At 41.4% G+C, this 12,933-nt stretch overlaps 1 protein-coding gene across 4 annotated transcripts in view; it reads left to right on the top strand.

Annotated features, from left to right (window-relative positions):
• Nucleotides 1–10,613, top strand: part of DENND1C (DENN domain containing 1C) — a 33,731-nt gene extending 23,118 nt beyond the window's left edge. For 3 of the 4 annotated variants that reach the window (XM_058166117.1, XM_058166120.1, XM_058166121.1), the window contains exons 14-23: nt 22–147; nt 1,992–2,093; nt 2,608–2,695; nt 2,961–3,001; nt 4,072–4,143; nt 5,008–5,058; nt 5,904–6,041; nt 7,896–7,951; nt 9,280–9,490; nt 9,588–10,613. In XM_058166117.1, coding sequence (XP_058022100.1) covers nt 22–147; nt 1,992–2,093; nt 2,608–2,695; nt 2,961–3,001; nt 4,072–4,143; nt 5,008–5,058; nt 5,904–6,041; nt 7,896–7,951; nt 9,280–9,490; nt 9,588–10,166 — 1,464 coding nt within the window. In that variant the 3' untranslated portion in view covers nt 10,167–10,613. The remainder of the gene's footprint in view (nt 1–21; nt 148–1,991; nt 2,094–2,607; nt 2,696–2,960; nt 3,002–4,071; nt 4,144–5,007; nt 5,059–5,903; nt 6,042–7,895; nt 7,952–9,279; nt 9,491–9,587) is intronic. The other variant, XM_058166119.1, reaches the window with a different exon arrangement.
• Nucleotides 10,614–12,933: the final 2,320 nt, after the last annotated feature.

The raw sequence follows: 12,933 nt of genomic DNA, 5'->3' as shown, positions 1-12,933 counted from the left end.
TCTCCTTTTCTCTGTCTCCAGGTCTCCCTATTGAAGTTCCAGCTTAAAAAGCAATCTGCAGCCACTGGGGATGGGGTTGCCCGAGCCTTCCTCAGGGCCCAAGCGCTTCTCTTTGGCAGCTATCGTGAGGGACTCGTTTGCAGTCTGGTGAGACTTCTGTTCATTCAGCCACCAGCTGGAAGAGGAAGTTCTGCACAGAACTTCTCTTTTCTTCCACAGAAGCTTTGGAAATTGGAAAAAAAAGAGACATAAGAAAGAAAAATGCCCTTCCTTCCTTCCCTCTCCCTTCCCTCCCTCCTCCCAGTTTTCTGGTGGATTTACGACATGAAATGAATCAAAATACATTAAGTAAGACTCATCCATAAAAAACATTAAAAAATCATAGGTAAACTTAGGTTGACTCAGCATTCAATCCTTCCAAAGTGGGTAAAATGAGGACCCAAACTGTTGGGGGCAATATGCTGACTCTATAAACCACTTAGAGAGGGCTGTAAAGCACTCTATATAAGTCTAAGTGCTATTGCTATTGCTAAACAAATTTGGGCCATTTTGGGTAGTTGGGAATCCCCTTTGTTTGTTTGCTTTTTGTTTAAGCCTCCAAGCTCTTTAGGGGTGATGTCAGTATGGTAGCTTCACAGGTGCAGGAGACTAGGTTTTTATTTTTATTTATTAAGAAAATTTATGTGGCTGCCCAACTCACTCACCGTGACTCCCGAGTGGCTTACAGAAATAAAGCCCCAAATAAAAACACCCAATAGACCTCCCGGCACCTTCCTGGTGGCAACAGTCGACATGTTAAGTAGAGTTTAAACTTTGCCACAAGTAAATTAGTTTGCAGGGGAGGGTCTTGGAAAAAAATCCTTAATAAGGTTTGGCTAGTCTGTCCCATGCATGTTTTTCATACTTTGTGAAATACTAAAGGGAAGGATGTTCATACAAATGAGCCTTTAACAAATCCAAACCCTTATCTCATGCCACAGTGCCTTTTTATTATTTTGTTTAAAGGATTTTTAAACGTAAAAAAGCATACTTAATTCTAGAACAGAGATAGGTTTTCAGTGAAGCAAATATGTATCTGGTCAGACGTAGAGATGACATTCAGTTAAGTCCATCTCTAGAACCACTTTGATGCTGCTGGTCAGAGAGAAACTGCTTAGGATCTGTTGGAAGAAATATCCATCTGGGTTCAGTTCCAAATGGGGACAAAGACACTGGAAACATGGAGGCTACTTGGAAAGATGGTTTAATGGTGGTCAGGATCACATGGCTTGAGTTCCTGAACAGAAAAGGGATGAGATCCTGTGCGCTCCCTGGCTTTATGCTTTCTCTGAACTTTGAACTTCCTGGAGCACAGGAAGAGTATCCTGATTGATTGTCAGACTCCCAGGGGGTGGGGGTCTTAGCTAGCCTTGCTGGCTGATGTAATCTTCCCAGGTGCCATGTGGTGAGTTTCAGTTGCTAGATGGGTCCTATTATGTTGCAGATGATGGTGGCCCATTGACAAAGGTGGGGAGAATGAGTTTCTACCTCTGACCCATTGACAGAGGTGGGGGGAAATGAGTGAGCTTGGCTGAGGCTTTAATGGCCCATTGACAAAGGTGGGGGGAGTCAGGAAGCTGCTTTGTCTTTAAAACATGTTTCTCCATTTCTCATCCAGGGAAATATATTCTGCCTTTTTAAATATTTTCTGAAATATTTCATTCTTCTAGGAGGAGGTGGGTGCTAAATTCCTACAGATCTGGGATTGCAAGTGAATGCCATTGTTTAGGATAGATCTGTAAAGAAATTCTCAAAGCAAACAGGTTCTGTGATTTCCACTGTTGTGTTCATTATCCAGAAAGATATTCCAGGGAGGTTTCTCTTTTTCCCCCCAGCTCTAATTTGCTCTACCACTTTCTCTTTCCAACCTCTTATCCCAGTCTCTGCCCATCCACCCTGGTCACACACTTGCTGTCAATCATCTCTCTTTTCCCTGTCCCTCTTTCCCACAGGAAAAGCATATCTCCTTTTCCCAGGAGAATTTCCTGCAGCAGGGATCTGGCGCCATGCAGGACTTCCTCCAGCGGGCCGTTCATCTGCAGCTGTTCAAGGAGGTACGCAATGGTGAACCTGGCAGATTCCCAGTTAGTGCTTCAAGCAAATCCTGGGGGAGGCAGAAAATGGACTGCTATGGTGTTCAGCCCACAAAGCAAAAACCTTCACAAGGCAACACCCAGGCAAATACAGAAAACATTCAGCCACATACAGACTCCTGAGTAATGCAAGCAAAGAGCCTACAAATTCTATAACAAATAGATGAAATCCATTACTAGAATATTTAATCCACTCAAATTTCTGATGTATTGGGATGGAAAGCTGAATTGAAAGATAAGATAAAAAGGAGTGGATTTTTTTTCTTAACCCTTTTGAGAATTCAAAATCTCCTTAATATTACTTCCTTGTCATATTTCCACATCTCAGAGCAGGAGTACACTATAAGTGCTTCTATGCATACTAATCCCACAGCTGAACAACTGAAATATTTGGTTTCAATAGAAGATGGTTCTTTCCTGTTCATTCTAATAAGGTCCTTCTTTCTATTTCTTTCCAATCTCACAATGCTATCAGTTCATCAATGACCGTCTGGATAAGCTAAATGCAGATGAGGACTTCTCTGACCTCTTTGAGCAGGAGATTGACATCAGCTTGTCCCCAGGTAATGTAGACCCCACCTTGCTTTGTGTCCTTGTTGAGGAACCATGGATATGCAAAGACCCTTAAGCTCTTCTTAACATCCTCTCCTTTGTGGGCTACTTTTTAACTTCTGTTTAAAAATACACAAAGTGAAAACAACCTCCTGAGAGATAGCTGACATTGTAAGTCAGATACATACATTATTCTGAATATGCAGTTCAAGTCCCATTTTCTGTAAGGGTCTGCAGCCAGATTAGCAACTCATCTGTTCCCTTCTTCTTTCCTAGGTAGTATGCACTCTTATCAGCTGTGGGTGGAGAGCCTCAAGGTAAGAAAATACATTTTCATCTAAAAAGGAAGCTTATCTTTTAGTATCAGTTATGTTTTCACCTATGGTAAATTATTTTCTCATGTTTATGATGAGCTTATTCTTGTATGGGGAGTTATTATAAGGCTCCTTCAATAGACCTGTAGTGAAGATAGATCTGGAAGGCAAAAATACAGATGACTACTGGATCGAGCAAAGAAGTGTTGTCATTTAGTACAGTAGTTGTCTGACTTTTTGCAGCCCACATAGAGTCATCCTAAATTAAAAAAAACAACAACCAGTTTGAAAGACATTCTTCTGATATGCTCACAAGTATGTTATGGAGTCCTTGTTGCTTTTTGAGCTTTGGTTTTTGCTTGCAGGCATTTCATTACCCAACATCATCATCCATGCATTCATGATCATTGAGCATGGATAATGTTATCTAGTTAATTAATGAAATGTCTGCCAGCAAACAATCAAGTTCAAAGAGCACCAAGGATTCCACAGTTGAATCCTGAGCTACATATATTCTCTTCTATTGGTATCATAAGTTCTCAAGACAAGCTTCCTAAGAATTGGCAGAATTTAAACCGAATCTTAATAATCTTCTAGGATTGGGCTAAAGATGTTGCTCTCTGAATTTCCTCAAATACTGCATGTTGGTCCCCAATCGAACCTACCAACTAAAGAATGATGCTATGAGATCAGGAGGAATATGAATTTTGTCATGAAATCGCTCTCCAGGCCCTAAGCCTTTTGGCCATACCACAAAGATATCCCACATACATTTCCAGTGTGAGGATAATTCTGATCTACCTTACAGGGAGTCTCCTTTAATTAGGCTGCTAAAAGGATCTGTTGCAAATTAGAAATTCAGCACCATTTTACTAGAGAAGCTTCCTTGTGAGTTGTTGCAAAAAAGTCCACTTCTGATTTGTTGCAAAACTTCCCATTAGTTCCTTTTGCTCAGTCAGACCAGCCAGGAGGCTCCTTGAGTGTCTTAGTTCAATAGCTGCAATGGAATGTGCCTTGCTCTTAATAGTTGTCTGTTAATAGTTTATCATTAATAGTTGATCATTTCTCCCTAGAAAAGTGGAGGAGCCCTGATTAGTACTATGAAGAATAAGACCAATCCAGCTGTCAAGAATGCATACCAATATGTAAGGCAATTTCTTCTTCTCCTCCTCCTGAAATGGTTTACAAGAATATATTTCTTTATTTTTAAATACATTGTTTGCAAAACTTTAAAAAAAAACAGAACTGAAAACAATAAATAAATAAATGGCAAATTTAAAAAAACACGTTCAATAAAAAGGAAAGAAAATATAGGAGTGTGTGTGTGTGTGTGTGTGTGGATAAGTGCACTAGATATATAAATCAGAGGTAGTATTCAGCAGGTTCTGACCAGTAGCGGAAATTTTGAGTTGTTCAGAGAACCAGTAAATACCACCTCTGACTAGCCCCATCCCATCTATTCTCTGCCTCCTGAATACTAGCTGATAGGGAGGAAATGGGGATTTTGAAATAACCTTCCCCTGGAGTGGTGAGGAAATGGAGATTTTACAGTATCCTTCCCCTGCCATGCCCACCAAGCCATGCCCACAGAACAAGTAGTAAAAAAATTTGAATCCCATTACTGATATAAATACTGGATATAGATGTGCATGATTTAGAAGCATTTCAGCTAAGTCCCGCTTTGAGTCAAGCTCAATTCCAGAACAATTGTAAATAAATTACAGTACAGTATTTTACTTATTTTGCTAAATATATATGCCAAACCCATTTCACTCTACAAAAATGACTCTGGGCAACAAACAGTATAACAAATATTAAAATCAAACAAATAGAGACCCTTTTAAGATCCTTTTCACAAGACAATTGGTAATAATGACTGGGGGGGGGATGAGGGGAGGGGAACACCCTCCCCCAGCTGAACCTGTCCTTGGGATGATCCCTGCTTATCTTCTTCCCTCCCTCTACATGCCCTTAAATTATACTTATCAAGATTTTTTGGTATCTTCCAGGCCAAGGGTCATGCCAAAATCCATCTGAAAAACATACGGAGCCGCATAAAAGTAAGACTATTCTTTCCTATTCCAAACTTCTCATTTTAAAAAGTGTTACAAAGGGGGGGGGAATAGTGTGATGCCAGTAGTAGCATATTTTACTGTACAATTGTAGTTATGTCTGCATGTTATATTACTCCTGTTACAAAATCCACAAGGAAATAGAAAGAACAGGAATAAATTCATTTTTAAAAGTAGGTAGTATATCAGTTTTTTTCAACAATGGCAATTTGAAGACATGTGGACTTCAACCATGCTGGCTGGGAAATTCTGGGAGTTGAAGTCAATCTGTCTTCAAGTTGCCAAGGATGAGAAACACTGCATGTAGTATGCTAACATCCAAGTAGAAGGCAGTGCATTGCTGATGTGGAGAAGTTTAAAAATTTAGCAGCATCTGGATGGGAAACTTCCAGGAAATTCCAGGTATATAGGCTAGAGAGGAAAGTAAAAAGGGGAAAAAACATAAAAGAGAATTGCAAACCACTTCCATACTCTTGCCTAGAAAACCAAAACAATCAGGCTCATCGTCAAGGTCAACCAAAACGATGATTTGTCTAGTTCTTTACCAAGAGTTTATTCTGTTTTGCCATTTTTTTCAGGATAAGTATCCCCATAACTATTGGGAGTAACTGCATGCAATCCATTGCATCATTGCATAGCTTCCTTTCATATTAGGTCTCTTTCCTTGCAAGTTGTCTTGTTCATATAACATTTATCTAGTTAGTCATTTGGTCACACCAGCAACCATATTTCAGACTTTATGTGTGTGGCTATTGCTATGTTTGACTCCCCAGAAACAATACAGTAGGGAAGGAAGCAGAGCTTATGCTCTATAAGATTCTGTTTTCTTCTAGGATTCCTCTTTACGCCAGTCCAGAGAGCAAGAACAACCCCTGAATGTCAGTCAAATCTCCAGTCCCATCCTGCCTACCAGAAATAAACAGTCTGAGAATCTTCAAAGGCGACTGCCAATCACTCAGCACTTTGGGAAGGTATTGAGAGAATGGAAGTGTTAGCTTCTTGGAAGGAGCCTGATCAGGAGAGCTTTGGGGGAAGGAGATGAACAAGAGCAGAAAACAGGTCTGGTACTCACTGATGCATGGCCCAAATATTGGGTGTCCTCTGCAGTAGATCTCTGCAGCAATTCCACAAGATTCTTGGACCTCTTGGATCAAACTCAAAAGAAATAGAGAAGGGCATATTTTTGATAAAAAGGTGGGCAGGAAGTTTTGAATGTGTGCAACTTGTGTAAGCAGTTGTGAGGAGTAGAGCATAAGTAAGTAATCGAAGAAATTGTAAGATATCTTAAGGCTATCATGTCTTGTATAGCTCAGTCTCAAGTCATTTTGTTTGGAGCTTAAAAACAATACTTTTACTGTAGCCAGTCAAAGGTTTACAAAGTAGACCTTAGTAACATTTCATGGGCCCTTAACTTCTCATAATTACTCTTAGAATGCAATTTTATGCTTTTGTGCCCAGGGGCTGAAGGGAAGAAAATAGCTGGAATATTAATAGCAGCTAGCTACAAGTACATTTTGTATATCCTGCAGAAGAAAACTTAGAAGAGCAGCTATGTGAAGTGAACCCAGTTAATGTCCATCTAAATTCTAATATGCCAAAACCCCAATATATTCTTCATAAAGCAGAAAGTAACAGTTACAGGATAAAAAATAAATTTAAATTTCAAGTTAAAACTATCTCATTCTGTGTCGGGTGAACTGTTAATGGCTTCCCCTGAATAATCTTGGGAATTATAGCCTGCTATATAGTGCTAGACATTTTCTATGGCAGATTCTTCTTAATGCTTATAACAGACAGGTGCATGCTTCCTTTTAAATTCATTGTAAAAGGACAATAAGTAACTTAAAATATTTACAGATGGGACTTTCTTCCTGTCTGTATGCAGGCAAAACTCAGAATATTTAATTGCCTGGTTCAGAGATTGTGAACAAAAGATTTCTCTGGATAGAAATGAAAAAAGCCACAGGATTTAAGGGTTGGTGCCTTCTTTCTGTTATGACCTTTTTTGCAGGCACAGTTTCTAAGCCTGGAAAAAGAGAATTATATGCCACTACTTTTTTTTGTCCACTAAGAGTGTTGAAAGAATATCAAAGGATGGTGCCTCACAAAGCTCCATTTTCGATGTTTTGGAAATCTTTAAATGAGTCTTTGCCCTCTCCCATCCCATCCCAGGAATATAACTAAACCAACTAATCATAACCTAGCTGGATATCTGCCACATGTTTTGGTTCCAGTCCCCAGAAATCCCCAGACAGCAGAACCATTGCTGAGGATTTTGAGAACTGACGTGCCAGACCATAACTGCAGGACAGTCAGTCTGGGCCATTCTGCTGTGATGACTCAAGTGTGGAATACAGATAGTCCTTGACTTATGATCACACCTGAGCCCAAAATTTATGTTGCTAAGTGAGACAATCAAGTGAATTTTGACCCATTTTATGGCTGCCTTGTCACAGTTGTTAAATGAATCACAGCAGTTCTTAAGTTAGTAACATGGTGGTTAAGTGAATCTGGCTTCACATGACCCCAGGACACTGCAATCATCATAAATATAAACCAGTTGCCAGGCATCCAAATTTTGATTAGGTGACCGTGGAGATGCTGCAACAGTCATGTGAAAAATGGTCATAAGTCATTTTTTTCAGTGCCATTATAGCTTTGAATGGTTATAAGTCAAGGACTACCAGAATACAACTCTAAATCCCAAAGGAAGGATTCCGTTGACTTTCCTACCTCCAGAACCTCAAAGTACTGTTAAGAAAAAGATAGCTGTTCCCTTATAAGCCCAGGGCTGCATGATGACTCAGGTTCTCTCTTCTTTTCAGTCTCGCCCGAGGCGACCACAAAGAACAAACAGTGAGACAGAACTGGAGACTCAGAGGTAGGACAAGCTAAGCAAATGGAGGGCAGCTGGGCTCCACTACTACTACTTCTTCCTCTGACAGCTGCTCTGCTTTGTTAGCTGAGTTCTGTGTGTGTGTCTCAGGTCTATCCCAAGAACCCTTGATACCTGTGGGGGAAGAAGGGGCTCAGCCCCCTAGGAAATGCTTCTGCACAAACCGCACTGACAAAAAAGGCAAGACCTATGTAAAAAAAAAACCTTTGTTCAATCAGCTCTGGAAAAACTAATTCTCCCCTATTGTACAGGGTACATTCATCGTACAGTTATCGTCTTTTCCACAGAGGGAGGGAGAGAAAATAGTAACCAAAAGATTGTCCCCTGTAGCAAAGCATCAATTAATTCTCAAACCCATTGCAACAGGGGCCACTAACTCTTAACTAGTGGTAAATTAACAAGATAATATACTCTAGTGAGTGAGTCAAACCTACACTATTTCCCCTGCTAATGCATTACAGCTAAATAACTCAATTTAAATTCATTAAAAATGTGGCAATGTGGAATTTAGATGAGTATCACTTATCAAGAATTCCTCATCTGGGCAAATGCAGGAATCTCACCCTCCTTGAACAAAACTAAACATACATCTTTAAATGGGGAGAGTTTTCAAAAGAGCATGGAACAAAGTCTATAGAGGGCCTACATGCAGCCTGTGTCCACAGCAAATATAGAAAACCTTGCCACGCAGGGAGCTTTGTAAAATACAGTGATAACGTTCAGAGGAGGACTGGAGGCTTTTTCAAAATGAAGGAAGTGGCATAGCCCCGTGGTTTCACAAGCTCCAAAATTTGGATATGTGTAAGCAGCACTACACCATATAACCATAACAGGCAGAGACAAAATGCTGCTTTTTAAATTTGATTCCCCCCATTTGACCACCCCGTGAATGTCACTAGTGGTGTTGTTGCAAACCCAAACTGAGATTAGCTTATCAGGTAGCTCCCTAAATATTGCCTTTGACTCTCAGCTTCAAAACACATATCCATCTGCTTTATGATGATGAACGTATGCTTGATGAACGTATCTTTTCTTTTATGTACACTGAGAGCATATGCACCAAGACAAATTCCTTGTGTGTCCAATCACACTTGGCCAATAAAATTCTATTCTATTCTATTCTATTCTTTATTAATCAGTTTTCTTGCACCTATTTGAGAAGAGTCCTACAGAGAGGAAGAAATGAGACACGCGCATTTTAGCAAATCTTAAATACTTAAATCCAATTGCTTGATAAGATAGTTTCCCTTGTATTTTATTAACTCCCTCACCTTTTCAGAAACATCAAACTCTCTCATATATTTATTTTCCAGGGATGTTTCAACTCCCTTCAAATCAACTTCCCCGGACTCCTCTGTGGAACCTGCAGGAGGTGAAAGTTACCTGAATGCAGAGAAATTTGACCTCTTAGGTGAAATTTTTGAGACACTAAACTTGCTGGAGTCAAGCCAAGCTCAACAGCCTCTCTACGGGACCCGCAGCTTGGATTTCTGTAACCTAGAAGAGGAGAACTTCTATACTAAGGTAAGCCTTACCAGCTCAGACTCTGGGTACCTCTAAAGAGGTGTAACTGCAATAATGGAGCTGAATATTGACCTTGCTGTCTTTGTACCTGTTGCAGCAGAGGCCCAGTAGAGAGGCCCTTTATGAAGCCCTATCTGAAGAACAGGATGATGCTGAAGATTCTCTGTCTGAGGACAGAGTGTTCCTGGGCTACGTGGATGAAGAGAACATGTCAAACACTTTGCTGTTGTCTGCCAGAGCTGCAAGCACAAGTAATGAGGGGTTGGTCCACAGCTCCCCTGAGCTGCAAGGTTGTCCTGGTCTGGACACCACAACTCTTTCTTTCCAGGAGGCTAGCAATGAGCCATCAGAAGCAGCATTGACCCAGAAGGCAGATCTTGAAACTGCCTTTCCTAGTCCAGTTACACCAGAGAGCCACACTGCTACCAAGTTGCAACAGGAATATAGGACTGACCAGAACCTTCAACCTCCAATCAATGAGAACCCAAAGGTAGAGTCATTGGTTGCTAGTAGTTCCACCATCCAAACATCTGCAGACTTTTTACAAACAAAAGCCAATGACTCTGTGGCAAAGAAGAGCATCCTAGGCAGGGTCACCAGCTTACCGCCTCGGTTAGTTTCTAGGCAGTTGATGCAGCCTAAGGTGCTGGAACTGAAGAAAAGATTTGAGGCCTGAAAAAACATCCTGAAAATAGACTGAATGTTTAAGAGAAAAGAACCTTCTGTGTTTGAGTCATAATTACTCTTTAAACCTGGAGGCATTTCAAGAGGGAGCAGCAGTGTAAAAGTCCTTCATCTATCCAGGCACATAAAAATACTGCAAGCAGCGGACGTGGGGGGAAGGTGTCTATCAATAGCACAAAGGAAAAGGAGCACTTGGTTCATGTACAGCCGACTGGGAGGACTCCACTGCTAGAACCTGCATTTTAATAAATGAATTTTTGAGCTGGGCAGAGCACCTTTGCTCCTTTCAGTGTGGAAGACTACTTCCCATGTCTCAAGCAGCGTATCAGGAAAAGTAGTTTGGCACAGTGGCATGGTTTGCATATGTAAATGCGTCCCTGAAATTCAATGCTCATAAATAAAATCAAGCAGTATTATCTAAAGTGTTAAGGTGATGATAGGTGTGTGTGTGAAAGAGAGAGGGGTGGGTGGGGGAGGGAGATCGCTCGCATGCTCATTTTTCTGTAAGCTGGCAGTTCCTTTGCCCCTCTATGTTGACAAAGCTATGGATCCATGAGGCCAATAATAGAGAAATAAAATAAGTCCTTTCTAGGTCCGGTTGCTATGTAAATAATTACAGAAGAGCAGCCAGAAATAGCTGGATTTAGCAAGCAGTGGTAAGGTGGTAGAAGAATCCTTAAATCTTAAAAGAGATAAGAGGTCATAAAAGGATGAGGTTATTCCTGAAGGGGAAAAAAATCTAGTGGATGATTTTGAAGACTTCTTCAAATTAGCTTTTAGGTTGCACTGGGTCAACTCTAATTATTCTGTTAAGATATATCATTTTGGTAGCCTGCCAAGTGCTTCTGACTACAGGCAACCTTACTATTTTAAGTTAAGAAATACATGAAATTATCTACCCCTATGCAGCTTCCATTGCACACACACATATTAAAGTTGTCCAAACTTGTGTTAAAAATCCTCCTTTCAGATCAAAATTCAGACACTTCGCAACTGTCCCATATTTATGACAGTTGCAGTATCCCAGGGTTATGTGAGCATCTTTTGTGATCTTCTGACAAGAAAAGTCAATGGGGAAGCCAATTCACTTAACAACCGTGTTGCTAATTTAACAACTGCAGTGATTGATTTAACTGTGGCAAGAAATGTCGTAAAACTCACTTAATGAATGTCTCACTAAGCAACAGGAAATTTGAGCTCAGTTGTGGTTGTAAGTCAAGGACTACCTTTATGTGATACTATACAGCAGCGGTCCCCAAACTTTGTGAACCAGGCCATGAGAGCAGTGGGCTGGCGCACCTGCAGGTCCACTCAGACAAGAGAGAAGACAAGTCTTTGGGGCACAGCTTCTTCAGACTTCTCCCACCAAAAACTTTTGCAAATGGACAGAAAGCCTGAAGCACTGTGTAATTGCTCCCCCGAAGTCTCATTTGGCGTGGCAAAGCCTTTGGGGGCATGGTCTCCTTCAAACGCACCAAGGTTACCCAATGCTCCAAAAGTGGATCAGGTGTCCTGCAGAGGGAGCCGCAGTGAGTCAGCGAAGCTGAGCAGAGTACACTCATCCCACTCAGCCTCTGCTCTCACCACTCTCCTTTTAGAACATCAGGAGCAGGTGGCTTGGCAGCCTAGCTGTGTGGGAGTGGGGAGCTGGGTCACATGAATGGTGGGCTGACACGCACGCATGCACGTAGCTCCACTCATGCGAGAGAGAAGCCTTTGGGTGCCGCTCGCACAAGTGGAGCTGAGCGCACACACCAGCCGCCTCTTGCCTGGTCCGGTTTCAAATAGGCCACGACCCCATAGTAGACCACGTCCCAGGGGTTGGGGACCCCTGCTATACAGTACTGTGCTGCCACCTAGTGTCTGCCAAAGCCCAAAATATTTCTTCGTAAGTTTCTTACACGAAAGCAGCTTTTCACCCCTGAACTTGGATGGCTACAGGTAGTCCTCAATTTACAACTGCAATTGGAACCAACACATCAGTCACTTAATGAGGTGGTCATTAGGTGACCGATGTTTTGGTTCCAACTGCAAGAGGTCATAAAATCAGATGTGACTCATTTAATGAGGTGGTCATTAAGTGAGTCATACCTGATTTTATGACCTCTTGCGCAAATGTTAATTAAATCTGGCTTTTCCCATTAACTACTTGTCAAAAGCTGAGTGGAAAGGTCACAAAGGTGGTCACATGACCGTGGGATGCTGCAACCATTGTAAAAGGTGTTGGTTACGACCTTTAAAGCGCTCCATGGCTTAGGACCTGGGTACTTACGGGACCGCCTGCTGCTACCACATGCCTCCCACCGACCCGTACGCTCCCATAGAGAGGGACTTCTCAGGGTGCCGTCCGCCAAACAATGTCGGCTGGCGGCCCCAGGAAGGGCCTTCTCTGTGGGGCTCCCACTCTGGAACGAGCTTCCCCCTGGTTTACGTCAAATACCTGACCTTCGGACATTTCGTCGCGAACTGAAGACCCATCTTTTTATTCGCGCGGGGCTGGCTTAATTGGATTTTAAAAGGGAATTTTACAAATTTTAAATGGGGTTTTAATTGATGATGATTTTTTAATATCAGGCTAATTTTGAATAAGTTTTTTAAGGGTATTTAAATTGTGTATATTTGTATTGTTGTTTTTATTTTGCCTGTACACCGCCCTGAGTCCTTCGGGAGAAGGGCGGTATAAAAATCAAATTAAATAAATAAATAAATAAAATAAATAAATAAATATTTGCATGTCGCCAAGTGCCCAAATTCTGATC

This window comes from Ahaetulla prasina, chromosome 2 (assembly GCF_028640845.1).
Source record: "Ahaetulla prasina isolate Xishuangbanna chromosome 2, ASM2864084v1, whole genome shotgun sequence".
NCBI classification, from domain to species: domain Eukaryota; kingdom Metazoa; phylum Chordata; class Lepidosauria; order Squamata; family Colubridae; genus Ahaetulla; species Ahaetulla prasina.
The sequence above is the reverse complement of the archived record's forward strand: the minus strand, read 5'-3'. Positions and strand labels throughout refer to the sequence as shown.